The sequence below is a fragment of the Vombatus ursinus genome, unplaced genomic scaffold, assembly GCF_900497805.2.
Source record: "Vombatus ursinus unplaced genomic scaffold, bare-nosed wombat genome assembly UNPS02014772.1, whole genome shotgun sequence".
NCBI lineage: Eukaryota > Metazoa > Chordata > Mammalia > Diprotodontia > Vombatidae > Vombatus > Vombatus ursinus.
In genome coordinates this window covers 28002815-28018445 of record NW_020954550.1, presented here as the reverse complement: position 1 = coordinate 28018445, position 15631 = coordinate 28002815, and the positions used below count along the sequence as shown (strand labels likewise).

Below are 15631 nucleotides of genomic sequence, written 5' to 3'. Positions count from 1 at the left end.
GTTCAGTAAAATCCTTGTTCCAGCAAAGAAAATCCCTTTCAAATGCCACTGACTTTTATACATCACCTCACATAGTTTAATTTCCTACTCCTAAATATCCCACAGTGTTTCCAGCAGAGTCCTTGTGGTATCCAGGACACTGATTCAAGCATGCCTTGTGGTCATTGCTCTCTCCTGTTATTTGCCTACAATGAGCTCTCCGATAATTAGGGCTGAATACACTGCACTTTTTAAAATTAAACCAAGCCTCTGGGAAAGAATCATGGAAATAGATGGTTAAAGGACATCCAGGCAATTAACAAGTATGATAAAGTTAAAAATTAAAGATGCCAAAGTAGGTTAAGAGCTTTTTTTTTTCTTTTTCTCACCCCAGCCTCCTCCACCCACCAATGTTATATGTTAGTACCTAGGAGACTCTCCGTCAGCTTGATAACAAGAGAATAAAAGAAGGAATGGGGGAAGGCAAGGAAGGAGGAAAGAAGGGAGGAATCAAAGAAGAGAGAGGAAAGAGAGAAGAAAAAAGGAAGATATAAAAAGAACAATATACATTCAATATTTCAATAAATTAATTCAGATTTGATTTAATTTGCTTACAAAGGACTTTTTTTTTCTAGGTTCCACATGGGGAATTGTAAATTATGCTGGACATATCTAACCAATACAAATTTACAGTAAAACCTCAAACAACCTATCCTGATAGGAGAGACACATGCTTAAGTTCATTAAAAACATAACAAACCTTTAAAATGAAATGGATTACATATTTAAAGATCTTCACAATATGATTTAAACCAATCTTTCCAGATTTTTTTGTCCCTCTCAACACTCTATACTTCAGCCCAACTAAATTATTTAATGTTCCCCATACATGACATTTCTTCTCCCACCACCCCCATGCCCTAGCACAGGTTGTCCTTCAGGCATAGAACGTCTTCCCTCCTCACTGCCATCTTTTGAAATCCATAGCACCCTTAAAGCTTAAATGCTACCTCCCACATTACACCTTTTCTGATTCACATTATTGCTCTCCCCACCCTGCAAGTTACCTTGCATTATGTATACACATGTATGCACATATATATGTCTATATATATGTATGTAGATGTACATGTATACATACACATATGCATGTATATATACATATAAATGTATTTATCTTTATAAATATTTCCATCCAATAGAATATAACATCTTTGAAGGCAAGGACTGTTTCATTTCTTTACTTTACATTCCCAGGCCTTGCATAATGCCTGGCACATATTTACAAAATGCATGTTTAATAATTGCATGTCTATAAGTAAACTAAAGAGGAAAAACTATAGTGTAAATGTCACATACCTTTAACAAACTTTTCCCAGGGACACAAAAATGCAACACTTTCAGAAAATATGTTTCTACAAGCTATGTATATCACATTTCATGGGCTTCTAAGCCTACAGCTAGAAAGGTTTTAAAATAAAATTTAGCCATACACCAAATCTTTTTTTTTTCAAAATTCTAATCTCAGTTATCATTAATAGCTATCATAAGTAGATTAAAAATTACTTATGGCAGGGTCAACTATATCCCTTCCATTAATTTTATATAACAACCTATAATTTGGGCACAATCTTTATCAGTATTTTCCTGTTACTGTTTTGCTATTAACAAGGTTTACCACTGAATTGTTTGAAATGCAAGTAAGGGGCAGGAAAGCATGTCTTGAACAGCTTACAGTTAAGGTTTTATAAAAATACTCTTGTCTCTGAAAATGTAGACCTTTCCTTAATTATATCTGTAGAGACAGTCTATACATTTCTTCTTAACTATGAAATAGAATTATAAACTTGAATGCTAATACAAAGCAGGAAAGATAATTTACCGAACCAAAGGGGGAAAAAAAAAACAAATTAGACAATACTGTATTTGAAAACCATGTCATTCTTCATTTCCTTGCTATTAGAAATAGTTATCCTTTTCACTTTACTCTGCTAAAGAAAACATTAATTCCCCCAAAGCAATGAAACTCTTAAAACTTCCTGGAGAGGTTATAAGAAGAGATACAGCACAAGGTATTCACAGTAACATACTCTAATCCCCAAAACCTCTCATAGGAAAAGAATCAATTTGATGCCTCTTAACAATCATTTCTTTTTTCAGCCTCAAAAAAGCAAATGCTATTAATATTCTCAAACACATACATAATTCCAAGGTTAAAAAGACAACCAGTTGTTACAAAGTTAGTGTACATTGGGTTATACCTACAGTGTATATATATATATATATATATATATATATATATATATATATATACCTATTGTCTATTTTATAAAGAGAAGGGTAAAAACACCCAAACTAGACAGACAGCAAATTGAAAAAAACAAAACTGATTAACTGATTTTTTCAGCATCTAAATGCATCTTTTGACATCCATAGAGACCATTCAATCAGTATCTCTCATTTCCTAGATTCCAAAGCAAATAAATAAGTTGGCTTCTCCAATTTGCTCACACACATGAAGACCACAACTGACTTACATTCTTTTTACAAAAGCAAACACATCTAAATTAACCGACAGAAAATTTAAAATTGACTATTGGTGTTTTTCCTAATATCAAGTTTTAGAAATATTAACTTTGTGTGAAGATATTTTCTCTTAATAAAATAGTTTTCCCCCACCCGTATTGATAGCTCTCTTCCAGGTTTTTTTTAATGCCAAAAGACATTTACAAGGGTTACAATCTGTTCTCTTCTTGTCATGTGATAGATGCAAAGGAATTTCCTTAGGCCTGTGGCTTTTACAAACATATTTTCTTCATGTGATTCAGAAGTCAATACTTCTTGAAACATATTGTATTACACTATAATTTTTTTTTTACATATGGCCAGTCAGCCCTTGAAAAAAAGGTGAAATAGTCACTTTGTCTTTCTCTCCTCAATGGTACCCATGGACACTTCTTAAGCACTCTCCATTCTTATGCTATCTCTGACACCTCTCAACTCATTTACCGTAAAACAAGTGACTAATTATAACTTACAATATTCATCTTAGAGGAATTTGAATCTTAATGGGGCTCAAATACTTTAGGTAAGTAATAAATACCTATTTATGGAAATTCAGATATTAGCAATATGCTTGTGGAGTAATTTTGAGAAGTTCATCCTCCAAATAATATGATATAAAAAATGCCTACTTCAAAGAGAAGTCCAGCATGACATTCCAATTTCATGGAAAGTCAGAAGTGGACCAAAACATGATCATATAATACAGAAAAATAAGAACTTGAATCAGGAATCCATTAAAGAACTCTGAAAATAGGCAAATTACTTAACCTCTTTGACTCTAGCTTCTCTCTTTATCTGTAAAATAATGCCATTTAACCGATGATCTCTTAAGTTTCTTTTCATATCTAAATCCTAAAAAGGCATATCATTTTAGATTCTATAGACAAAAATAATTCTGCATTATGTAATCCTCTAACCATTAGTAAATTGTAACACATTACCAATGAAGGATTATGCAAGGTAAGTGGTATAAAGGATGCTATTAGAGAAATGTTTTAATCAGAAAAGAATGTAAGGTGAGAACAAGGGTTCTTTGATAGAAAACATCTCATTGCTATACATAATATATCAAGTGATCTAAAGGAAGACTATCAGAAGGTTAGGTGGACCCTTTATGGGGATTTATTAGAAGGTAGGGACGAGAGATGAACAGGATAATAGGAAATGGAGAGTGCTAAGCTACATCACTCGTTGAAAAATACATGTCAATGAAATCAGAAATGTATTAAAACAATGAAGAATCGTGGGAAGCTTTAAAGCCCTACTTATTAGTCACTTATTGTGCATTTCAGACCTTATATCAAATCACTTTGTTTGAATTCCAAACAAAAAAAAATTGTTATTGTTTACTCATGTCCAACTCTTCATGACTTCATTTGGAGTTTTCTTAGCAAAGATACTGGAGCAATTTGCTATTTCCTTCTCCAGCTCATTTTACAGATGAAGAAACTAAAGCAAACCATGTTAAATGACTTTCTTAGGGTCACACAGCTAATAAGTGTCTGAGGCCAAATTTGAACTCAGGTCTTCCTGACTCCAGGCCTAGTGTTTTATACACTACACCAGCTAGCTGCCCAAATGAAATATTTCCTCCCCAATAACTTTTAGGTTTCATGATTAGTTGAGTCAAAAAAAATCAAGAGACATGGTTTCTCAAAACTGGGCTACAAACTTCTTAACAGATTGTAAGATCTGCGAGATCAGGAACCGTTTCTTATCTATATTCATATTCTTTATTATGTCTTGGATGCAGTAGGTAGCCAAAAATCTGTTGAATTAAATAGAGTCAATATATCCTCTCCAATATTTGTCCTTCACTCACTGAGCTACTTATTTAAGAAAAATTCAGTCCTTAGTTACAAGCTCCTACTGAATCTGTTCCTTATGTTTAACTACTTCCTTCTAGGTCTCTCCAAACTCCATAAACATCATTTTAGTAATCTCAATTTCTAAAGAACTAGGTCATAAATTCTCCCAAAGGTGACATGATATCTATTCCAAGTTATACTGCATATTATTATGTTGAATTTTCATAATTTCCTAAACTTGGATAACATTTTTAGATGATTTTTTCCCCAAAAGCTGCAATGTTTACTGCCGTGTACTCCAAATTAGAGTTTATAAGGTGCTTTCCTATTCACTATTTCATTAGGAATGTGAGTTGCTCATGTGAGTATTATTAATCCCAGTTTACAGATAAGAAAATGGGAGACCAAGTTATTTTTCTAAGATAACATAGCTAGCAAGGGAAAGAATTCATATGAGAACCCACCTCTCCTAATTTCATTTCCAAGGCATTTTCTTTTATATTATGTGGTCTCCCTGATTAATGAGGAGAAAGTCAATTTATTTGTTTGAACTACACTGTGAAATTGGACATTACATGAATTAGATAATAGAATCTACTAAATTAAAAAATTTTGAGTTTCCACACCCAGAGAAAGAAATATGGAGTCTGAATGCAGATGGAAGCATACTATTTGCTCTCCTTTTCCTTTGTTGTTTTGTTTTATTGTTTCATTCTTGTGGTTCCTCCCATTAGTTCTCATTGTTCCTTATGTCATGACTAATGGGAAAGTACACTTAAACGTGAATGTATATGTAAAACCTATATCAGATTGTATGCCATCTGGGGGGCAGGAAATGGGAGGGTAAGAAAAATTAAAACTCAAAATCTTATGGAAGTGAATGTTGAAAACTAAAAATAAATGAATGTAAATTTAAAAAAACATTAACATAAAAGATAAATTTTGAGTAAACAGAGGACACTTTAAAGGGCATTTGATGTGGTTTTTAGCTTGCTTGGAAATATTACTTTTTTAAACTAACACTGAATGATCTTCTATATCAATAAATTAAAATATAACTTTGCTAAAACAAAGAAATGTGAACAGAAAGTGCTAAAAATTCTAGATCAAAACATATTTCCATGTTCCAGGAGACTGTGATTTCATCAAAGCAAATACCACTTTCACCAATGCAGGTCACAACCTCTTTATGACCCTTTAGACTGTCTCTGAGAAATGCTATGACCAAAAATAAAATCATTGCCTTGTGGCCAATATCAAGGATGAGCCTCTCAAGATATATACAGGTTAGTTCTTAAACAATAAGATTAAATACACTTGACATTTTTATTCAAGGTAATTTGTGAAAGTTTAATATTTTAATACCCCCAAAACAAGAATAAAGACCATCCTATTGTATATATATATATATATATATATATATATATGCAGATGGACTAGTAAGAAGAGATTCACAAGCATATAATAAACTAGCTGGATTAAAGTTTTGTCTCATGTGGCATGGAAAGTCTAATACATGAATGCCTTATACCCTAGTTAAGGTTTCTGCTGATTATACTAGGCTTTTATTTTCCTTTTGCTTAAACAATAATGATTGTCATTTATAGAATGATTTAACATTACAAAGCACTTTATATATTTTATTATAGTTGATCCTCACAATTTTCCTGTTAAGTGCTATTATACCTAGGTCCTCATTAGTGAGAATAGTGAATTCCTTGAAGTGGTCTAATGTATTCAAGTTCTCATTATTAAATATTAATATTATATAAAGTATGGCTTTTTGTTCCAATGCAATGGAAATATGTGGTATAAAACCCTCACTTTAGAAGAATTCTTTATTTGCCCTAATTGGAACCTCCTGCATTATCAATCTCATTTTATAGATGAAGCTGAAAACATTTAAATTATTTGCTCAGTGTTATAGCACTTGTAAGTATCTGAGAAAATATGTAAAGCTAGGGAGGTCATCCTGATGCCAGGTCAGTATTCTATCCACTCCATTTTGCTATTTCTAGATTCTAACTCTTCAAGGTATGGGTCTCTCTATTTTTTCATCTTTATATCTCTAATTCCTGGCACAATACCTAGAACATGGTAGGCAATTAAGAAATGTTTGCTGAATTGAGTTGAAGGGAAGGCAATGACATTGACACGTAGATTTCTAACGAGTTATCAAAATGATGTCTTATTTTTTCTGTCACCATGTATGTAGATTTACCCAGTACTTTTTTTTTTTAATGGATGAGGTCAAATTTCAGAAGTCTGAATTTATTTTGCTTGAACGATCAGGATCAGCCTCTTCTTGAACAAGTACTGTTCATTTAATCCTGTGAATTTTTTGGCAGTGTCCACAAAGCATTTACATTTTCAAAAGATACATAATCTGCCTCTTGTCTTTCTCACGTATTACACAAAGAGTTTGAGTTTATCGAATGTCTTTCCTCTAGGGAGCTTCAACTGCTTGATATGTTATTTCCATTTTCCTAACAGCAGCCATGTGAGGTAAGAAGCAATTAGGTATTATTATCCCTATATTCAGAATAAGCAAATTGAGACTCTAAGATGATGAGTAATTTCCCCAAGGTCACAAAGCTAGTCTGAGGAAGCACAGGGACTAGAACTCTGATCTGAGTCTAGCTCATAGTTAATACTACTGCAGTGTGACTAGAGAATGTCAAATAAGATTAGCAATCATGTGTATCAAACAGTCTCACCACCTTAAAGCTAAAATTTGTTCATTATTACTAATGTCAGATCTACAGAAGCTAGCTTTGTGTGTGTGTATATATATATGTATGTATATATATATACATATATATATATATATATACATATTGCAGACAAGTTTCCATCATTTTGATGAACTACTTTTTAAGAGACAGTTCAATTTAAACCCTACCTCATATTCTTACTACCTGTATGAACCCAGGCAAGTCACATCTTCTCTGAACTTTAGTTTCCTCACCTATAAAATGAGGTGGTTGGACTTCATGACCTTTAATATCCCTCACTATTCTAAATGCATGAGCCTACAAGCCTATGAAGTGATCAATAAGACAGTATGTTTGAAAAATATTGAATAATAATCTAGTGAATATGAACAGAATAGTCTATATCAGATTTTTTTGCTCTTCCCATTGTCCAAATTAATCAGATAATGGTTCAATCTTTTTTGCTTTGACTGTGTTAATCAACCTTCATCTGGGTCTCATTTTTAGATATATGCCTGAGCTACAACAACAGCATTAGATAATTACACAGATTTCCCTTGAAAGTACTAGAATATATTTACAGGTAGCACAAATGGAAGGGAAAAATAATTGAACAAATTGCAGTGCCTAGGAAATTTTGCATGGAACAAGAGAGAGGCTTCTAGAGTGTAAGTGAAAAAATGAAAAATTTTCTCTGAATCTCTGAATACCTAATGGTAGGCTACAAACCAAATTGTCTCCACACAGAAATTTATTTTTAGAAGTGAAACTCAAGTGTCTAGTGCAACTGAAAATAATATATGCAGTTTTTCCCTCATTACCCTTAAATGTGCTCATAAAATATATGGTGTCCACCTAATTCATATTTTGCCATTTATTTACTCTGGAATATAAAGTAAGAGTGAATGCTACAGTTCTGTTCAGTTCTCTCTCTCTCTCTCTCTCTCTCTCTCTCATTAGTAATCTGACATAATTTATCTTATTACAAATGCTTCCATTTGCCAAACTTAATAGTAGTAATATTTCTTATTTTTAAGGAATAGAAAAGTCAAAAGGATCTTCATGCCTAATGAAACAGAACATCAGCAGAATAATTATTCTAATTATGCCAATATACTTCATCTGTCCAGGTCTCAGTTTCTTCACCCTGTACAGTGAAGAGGTTAGAACAGATCAAGAGTTCTTAACCTTTCTTGTGTTATAGGCCTTTTTGACAGTCTAGTGAAGTCTGTCCTTTTCAGAATAATGCTTTTAAATGCATTGAAATAAAATATGTAATATTACAAAGAAAATCAATTATATCAAGATAAAGATATCATTTTTTTTCAGGTTCACTGACTCTAGAATAAGAACCCTTGGCCTAGATAATTTCTAAGTGCTCTTGATTATAATAATCAAGTAAATATATATCAAAAATACTTTATCAATACATCAAGGATTATTTAAATTTTTAGTTTTTGAAATAAATGTTAATATATATAACAAAGTTCTACCTTTCAAATGTAACTTTGTGATGAGTCTTCATTTTAACTAATTCTCCCCATTTTTTTTAAAAAGGAGAGACACCTGTTGGTGGGAAATTTGATGGAGAAAAAAAGATATTTTGAAAGTACCTTTAAAAAATGAACTATAATTTTACTATAAGTAATCATTTGGTATAGTCACAGTGACAGAATTTATGCCATTTAATAGTTTTAACTAGTATAGCATATCCTTAAGATTTACCATAACAGTCTATTAACTATGAACCAATGTAAGCCCTGTATCTTCCACTGAGCATTTTAGTTTAATTGAGCTAAATACATAATCCATTGTTTTTCTTGTACTGTCAATAAATTCAGTGACTTAAAACACTTGTTTAAATTATGAGTAGGAATATTCAAATCCTGGGAAGACAAAAACTTGTGCAGGCTTCCACACTCAGTAATCCAAGCTGGATAGTGAGAAAATAAAAGGAAATATTCCAGAGAATTGACTGCATGCATTCAGTGCAAAGACAATATAACATTTGGCTAATTAGACCTTAAACCCCAGAAGGTTGAATTGTTTTCTTGTGAGAGGCTCCTGGAAAAAAAAAATGGCTCTTTATGATTGAGCTGCATAATACAGGTGGAACTTCCCTTCCCTGATGTACACACCAGTGATGGAGAATTCCAGCATTAACACAGGATTGGCTGTGACACAATACAGAATCAGAGTGCCAGAAATGGTGGCAACATGCATCAGGAAGTGAATCACAGACTCTGGAGGGTTTATGTAGTACATAATGAGCCTTTCACACCAGAGTTCATACTAGTTAATGAAAGGCACTGGAAGGATTTAAGAAGTTATGACATCAGTCCACCTACCTTATCAGAACACAATTTGTTAGCATGATATAATTCAAAGGATTTTTAATTTAAAATATCTACATGCCATCCAATATAGTAATGAGCAACCCAGAAATGACAATGGTCATCACAGAGTCATCGGAGAATTAGTAATGGTCAAAACCAAATTTATTTGTATAAATATTGCAACCCATTTGAAACATCAAAGTATCTGTCATAACAATTCAGGGTTAAAGAACTTAAAACATGGCATACCCTATTGTACAAAAACAACTACAAAATTAACATTTCAGCTGATTAATCAACTGTCAGTTACTTGTAAATAAAACATTGAGATATCAGATAAGTTTTCTAGTTTTTATCTAGTTACCATCATAGAAACCTAATCTGCAACTTCCCTTTCATTTAAAGGGGAAGGGGACAGACCATGCTAGCATCATTTCTCTGATGTTAATAGAGGGAAAATTGAGCCTCTTCTTCCCTACTTGTATGTTGGAAAGGATCACCTGTCAGATATAGCATCAGCACTCTCAGATTCTCCAGCTATGGAGTAAAAGAACAAACTACTCTCACTTAACAGTATGTGTATAGCTACATCCTCCCCCACTTGTCACAGGTGAAAGTACATCAGATGTCTGATGGCAAAAATCTCTATCAAAATGGACAATGTCGGCTTTTTTAGCACACCCATACTAATTTTCTTCAGCACATCCTAGAACAAGGGGACCATGGCACACAAAGCAGTGTGCAATGTCCATTAAGAGTAAGGGTCATGGTGTCCCCCTGCCATTTAAATGGAACACAAAAAATCCAAGCACATGGTCTTTTTGCCTCATCAGTCCTCACTGACAAGACAATTGACTTGTTAAATTTCATTATTCTCATTGTTTAAATTACTTCGTTGGAGTAAGTTAAGCATTTAAGAAATCGTATTAATGTATTTTCCTGAGAGCTTTATTTACTACTAAGGAATGTAAAGTACTAAGAAGAAGAAGGCCTTGCAATTTACCATTTTGGTCTTTTATTCAGGACTTACAAAACTTTCATTTTTCAAATAACTGGTGCTACAAAACATCTAAAATTTAATTTTACATTATTGTATTATCACAGGTATTGATTATTTTGAGGGAGAGATTTGAAAAATAAATTATTTATCATTGTTTGGCAAAAAGGGAGACAGTTGTGAATATTTTAGAAGAATGTATTAAAATATTACGTGACTTTTATATTTCAAATAAACAAAAATAAGTATTCACATAATTATACCCTCAACTATTTTTTTTTCCTATCTAATCCAAAGTCTTACAATGACTCTTTCCACAGCTAGATGCAAATTCTCTGAAAGTGAATTGTAATAAAGACATACTCTTATTCCATTTACTTCAGTAAAAGTTGCTGCCATTGTTGTATTGGAAAAGTTACCTATTGTGATAGACATTTCAAAACAAATTAGAAAGGGAAGAAAATTTCAACATTTAAAAATAAAAACTTTGGTAACCCTCAAATTTTGAGTATATCATTCATTCACAGGAGTATGGGATGCCATTCTTGTCTCAGCCTTTTCTGGGTCTTAGCATGTTATCACTGAAAGTTTTATTCTCTCAAAACTTTAACAAGCTTGTTTATATATAAATGTATAAATTAGTCAAGTGTTAATGTTTATTCTTGCTACTTAGTCTGGATTGGCACCACTTCCATTTTTAAAAGCATATATACATAAAAATGTATGTACATTTTAATATCAGGAAAGATGATGTTTTGTTGTTATTTTTTTTTCAGTATCCTTTTGCTAAATAAAACATGATAATCTTTTTTTCTCTTTTGGGCAAGGACATTTCCAAGTTTAACTCAAGAAGTATATCTCTGTGATGCGGAAAACGTATTTGATTATTTAGCATATTCAGTGTGAGAATCCTTCTAAGCAAATTACTAATGAACTCTACTATAAAAGTTAATGGATCCTGACATTCCTTGCTACAGCCTCATCTATGTCCTTTCCAAAATCAGTCCCAGAAAATCATACACATAAGCTCATATCTCTATACATAGATAAAAGATGTTACTAATTTCTGAGATGCTGCAAATTTCTCGGAAGGCAAGGGCAATCCTAAGGTTGTGCTTGGCAGTGGGCCGAATTTTCCACAGCTACTGCCATTCAGAACTGTGGACAGCTCCTGGTTAGCTTAAATTTAAAATTCTTTCCCTTCTTTTTCACACATAGTTCAAGTGGCTTTCTTTTTTAAAGACTTACAAAGCTGCTGAGGCGACACACTAACACGTCTTTCCACAAACTAGTTATTAAAAACAAACTGCTCACATCTACAATCAACAGATTTGAGTGGAGGTGTTTTTAATCTCCTGCCTACCAAAAAAAAAACAAATGCTGACACTTTTAAAATCCAGTCAACTCTTGTGGCTCATCTACAGACACAATACATAAGAACTAAGCTGTTTTGTTGTTGTTTTAAAAACATCTTTCATTATTAAATCCAACAGTGCATTCAGAAGCTAATCTAAGTGGCTGCAGGGTGTGTGCACACTAATAAGAAGATCTTGTTTCACGTCCTTCGCTCGACAATCTCCAGACGGACGTAAAGAGAACGTTACTACAATGCCAAGAGCAGGAAGCATTGTCCTTGGCTTGAATTCTACAACAGCAGAAGAGTTTAACAGCCTGCATCTTTCCCTCCCTTCTTTCCCCAGATTTATCTTAAATTAGGTAACCTGGGGAGAAGAGGAAACAAGATTTCTTAAGTTGAGCCAGATTTGTAGTCAAGGTCAAATAAGGGTGTTGCTCTGCCTCACTAGGGGGACTTTGGAAACGCCCCCTTTCCCCGCCTGGGGAACTTAATCTGAGCCTGAAGCTTCTTGTCACGCTTTTTCTGAGCCTCGCGGGCTCTGCGTTGGTCTGGATTTTGGATTCTCTTGAAAGTTAAAGCCAAGGAACCTCCAGATGTTACTTATCCTTATCATATCACACTATCTTAAAGGAAGTTGGTGGCAAGATACTCTGTGCACGTAAACATATATAAATATATATAGGAGATCTGCAGGAAGGACCAACAGGACCTAAAGATGCATGCTATCAGATTCTTAATCTTATCACTGTGCTTCCCCTGCCTAACACAAATGGCTTTCTTAGTTCCATGTTCCTTCCCTGGTGGTTATGAGGGGGCTGGGGCGGGAGGAGGAGAAGTCACGATTTATCTTGGAGAAAAAAGCATACCAAAAGCAACCAGACGCAGGGTGGTGTTTAGAGATCATAGATGCCCTGGGCATCTTTCTGTCCCCTGCTCTACACTTTGCATCCTCTACAGGTAAAACTTTCCCTGCTTCCACTGAACCCTCTCTGATTTGTGGTAGCTCTCGCCTCTCCCCCCACTAAAGTCGGAGGGAAGGAGACCGCTCTCCTAACAGTCGGTCAAGATTAAAGTAATGGTTCTATCCCAGACTTGCTAGAAACTAGTTGAAGAGAAGTGAGGCACTCCCAGCCATGGCAGCGGCAGACACCACTACCCCCACCCCTCCGCCAGCCCAGCCCGATCCCAGGGGGAGGAGAGGGCTCCCTCCCAAGAGAGAGGAACCGGATTTGAGGGAAGGTGGGGCAAGGACCAGACCCCTGCCCCCTCACCTGAAATCACTATAAGGGTGGATAATCCAGAAACCTGCAGTTTTAACCCTTTCCTGCTCCTTCTCCACCGCCTTCTGGCTGCCGAACATGCGGAGGGAGAATTTGTTGACGCCCGGCTGCAGCATAGAGGTGAACTGCCTTTGCATGAAGCCGTACTGCCGCCGGGGTCCCTCGGCATCCTCAAAGCCCACCACGGGCTCCTCGCCGCCGGCGCCCGCGCTGCCGCCGCTGCCCCCGTCCACCTTGAAGCACACAGAGTTGCCATGCTCCTTGGTGTTACCCCCGCCGCCGCCCCCCGGGGGGCTGCCCAGGTTCTTCTCTGCGGTGGCCCCAGCCCCCGCGGTGGGGGGCTTCACGGGGAAGACGCTATTGCCGTCGTCCCGGCTGCTGGACGAGGAGTTGGGCTTCCCAGCGCCTTCCATGCTTGGAGGACGTGGTCGGAGAGGGAGCGGAGGTCCAGGCTCTCCGAAGGTGAAGGCAGAAGAAGCAAAGTCAGAAGGGAGCCGAGGCTCGCTGCCCTGCTCGCTCGGGCTCCCCGTCTTGCTCCAGCCGCCGTGGCGTCTCTGCCGCTACTCCCGCGGCCGATGGAGTGAGCCGAGCAGAACCCAGTCTCTTGCCTCTCTCCAGCCTGCCTCGCTCGGGCTGCTGCTTCGGCTGCCTCGCTCGCTCGGCGCTGCCTTCCCTTCGGCTGCCCTCTGCTGGTGGAAAAGAGACCTCTCTTTTTTTGCTCCCTCCCTTCTTTCACCACTTTCTCCGGACTCCTTCCGTGCGTGACATTGAGCTCAGGAGTCCTTGAAGATTCCCCCCCCCCCCCCCCCCCGCCTTTACATTTCAACGATGTGAGACAGTTTGTATCTGCGCGTTGGGGCGAGAGAAGAAGCGGGTCCAGGACAAGCATGCACGTATCCGTGGGCTTGTGTGTGTGTGTGTGTGTGTGTGTTTCTGTATTAGAGCTAGAGACACACACACAGGGCGTGTACTGCTGGCTGCGAGTTTAAGGCAGAATGTTTGAGCAATGTTAGAGAAAGAAAGAGCCTGGGCGTGTGTGATAGGAACATTGTGTGTAAAGGGAACTTAGTGTAAGAAGGAGCTTTGAGAGAGTGGAAGGGAAGCTGCTGGAGTGGCAGGCACAACCTAGCCTGTTACAGAAAGTGGAAAAGGGCAGGAGGGTGAAAACTAGCACTAGATGACCTTATGTGATCAGCTGTTTGTGGGTTTTACAGATTAAGGACCTGTAACAGGGAACAGACAACTGACCTCCTTCTACTTCTTCCTGTTCGTGTTAGAAGAGTCCTTATAATCAAAGAAAGGATCTTTTCTCTTACCAGGGTCAAAGCAACTAGTAACTGGGATCCATTTTTCTATAGCTACCAGAAGAGGAAAAAATGGATGGTGGAGACCAATCCTTCACTGACCTATCTTTACAAATGAGTTATGTAAGCAATGACACACTAAGGGGCATGTGTTGGCTGGCCAATATTCACCTAAGCCACACTCAGAAGTAGAGGCTCTTTCAGCACATTTATAAAATGGCTAAGAAAGCAGTCAGAATGTAAGACCCAAATAAACAATAGAAAAAAAGTATTCATATAGCATATTCATATAGCATATTCATATATTAAAAGTACCAATTGAAAAAAATTTAAATATATTGTAGAACACTTGGACATGAAAGGGCAAATTATTCTCTCTCTCTCTCTCTCCAAAATATCAATTCAGGATATATTGACAAAAGGTCCATGATGTCAACCATAAAAGGATGATTTTTGACATGGACAAGTAGGCCTTATGATTTTAGTACCATTTGAAATTAGTACCAGTTGAAATTAGATCAAGACTACTGCACTCAGTCGAAAGCAAGAGCTGGGAGTGTGTATTTCTCCAATTTGGCAAGAGTTCAGTCAGAAGTTTCATGACAACCATGCTGTAAAATATGCTACAGAAAAGTTGCTTGAAGGGGATCAGAGATTGAAATAGATCATTTGCTAAGATTGCTTCCAACTCTGAAAGTTCATGCATGACTCTACGGGGGAAATGAGTTTTAAGGCAGGACAAAAAGGATGGTAAGGTCCAGGGTCTGACATACTGGGTTACCAAAGTACTAGGTGCTAGGCAGGCACAGAGCAGGTTAAGGACATCAATTGCCTGAAACTAGAAAAAAACTTGAAAATAGCTTCCCTTGGTTTACAACTTTTTCTGGGAGAGTCCCTAGCACCCCATGCAGCCCTCTTAATTATCACAGAAAAACTCCTTTAGCTTCTTCCTCAATCTCAAAAACTCTGACCTTATAATCACAAAACTTAATGCAAATGGGTTGCATTTTGTGAAAATATTTGATTGCCATTTCTCTGTATTTTGACAAGAATATAATAATCTTTCAGTGATATAGGAAAATCTCACCAATTAAATGTACTTGTTATAATGTAATTTTCATTAAAACAGCTGTTACTTTTCTTCTGGCCAGCTACTGAATATTTTTTTTACATCAACATTAATAGTATGTGGTCTAAACTCAGACTGGGAAGTTATTTTGGCTGGAGTTTTGCTGAGTTTCAAGGTCTGTGCATATGTACTCCGACAACCCAACTGTGTACTAAGAGCTCA

At 36.3% G+C, this 15631-nt stretch overlaps 1 protein-coding gene across 1 annotated transcript in view; it reads right to left on the bottom strand.

The window, feature by feature from the left end:
• Positions 1-13449, bottom strand: part of HCN1 (hyperpolarization activated cyclic nucleotide gated potassium channel 1) — a 577083-nt gene extending 563634 nt beyond the window's left edge. Inside the window, exon 1 of the mRNA XM_027863629.1 lies at positions 13028-13449. Within this exon, the coding sequence (XP_027719430.1) occupies positions 13028-13449 (422 nt within the window). The remainder of the gene's footprint in view (positions 1-13027) is intronic.
• Between the last annotated feature and the right edge of the window lie 2182 nt (positions 13450-15631).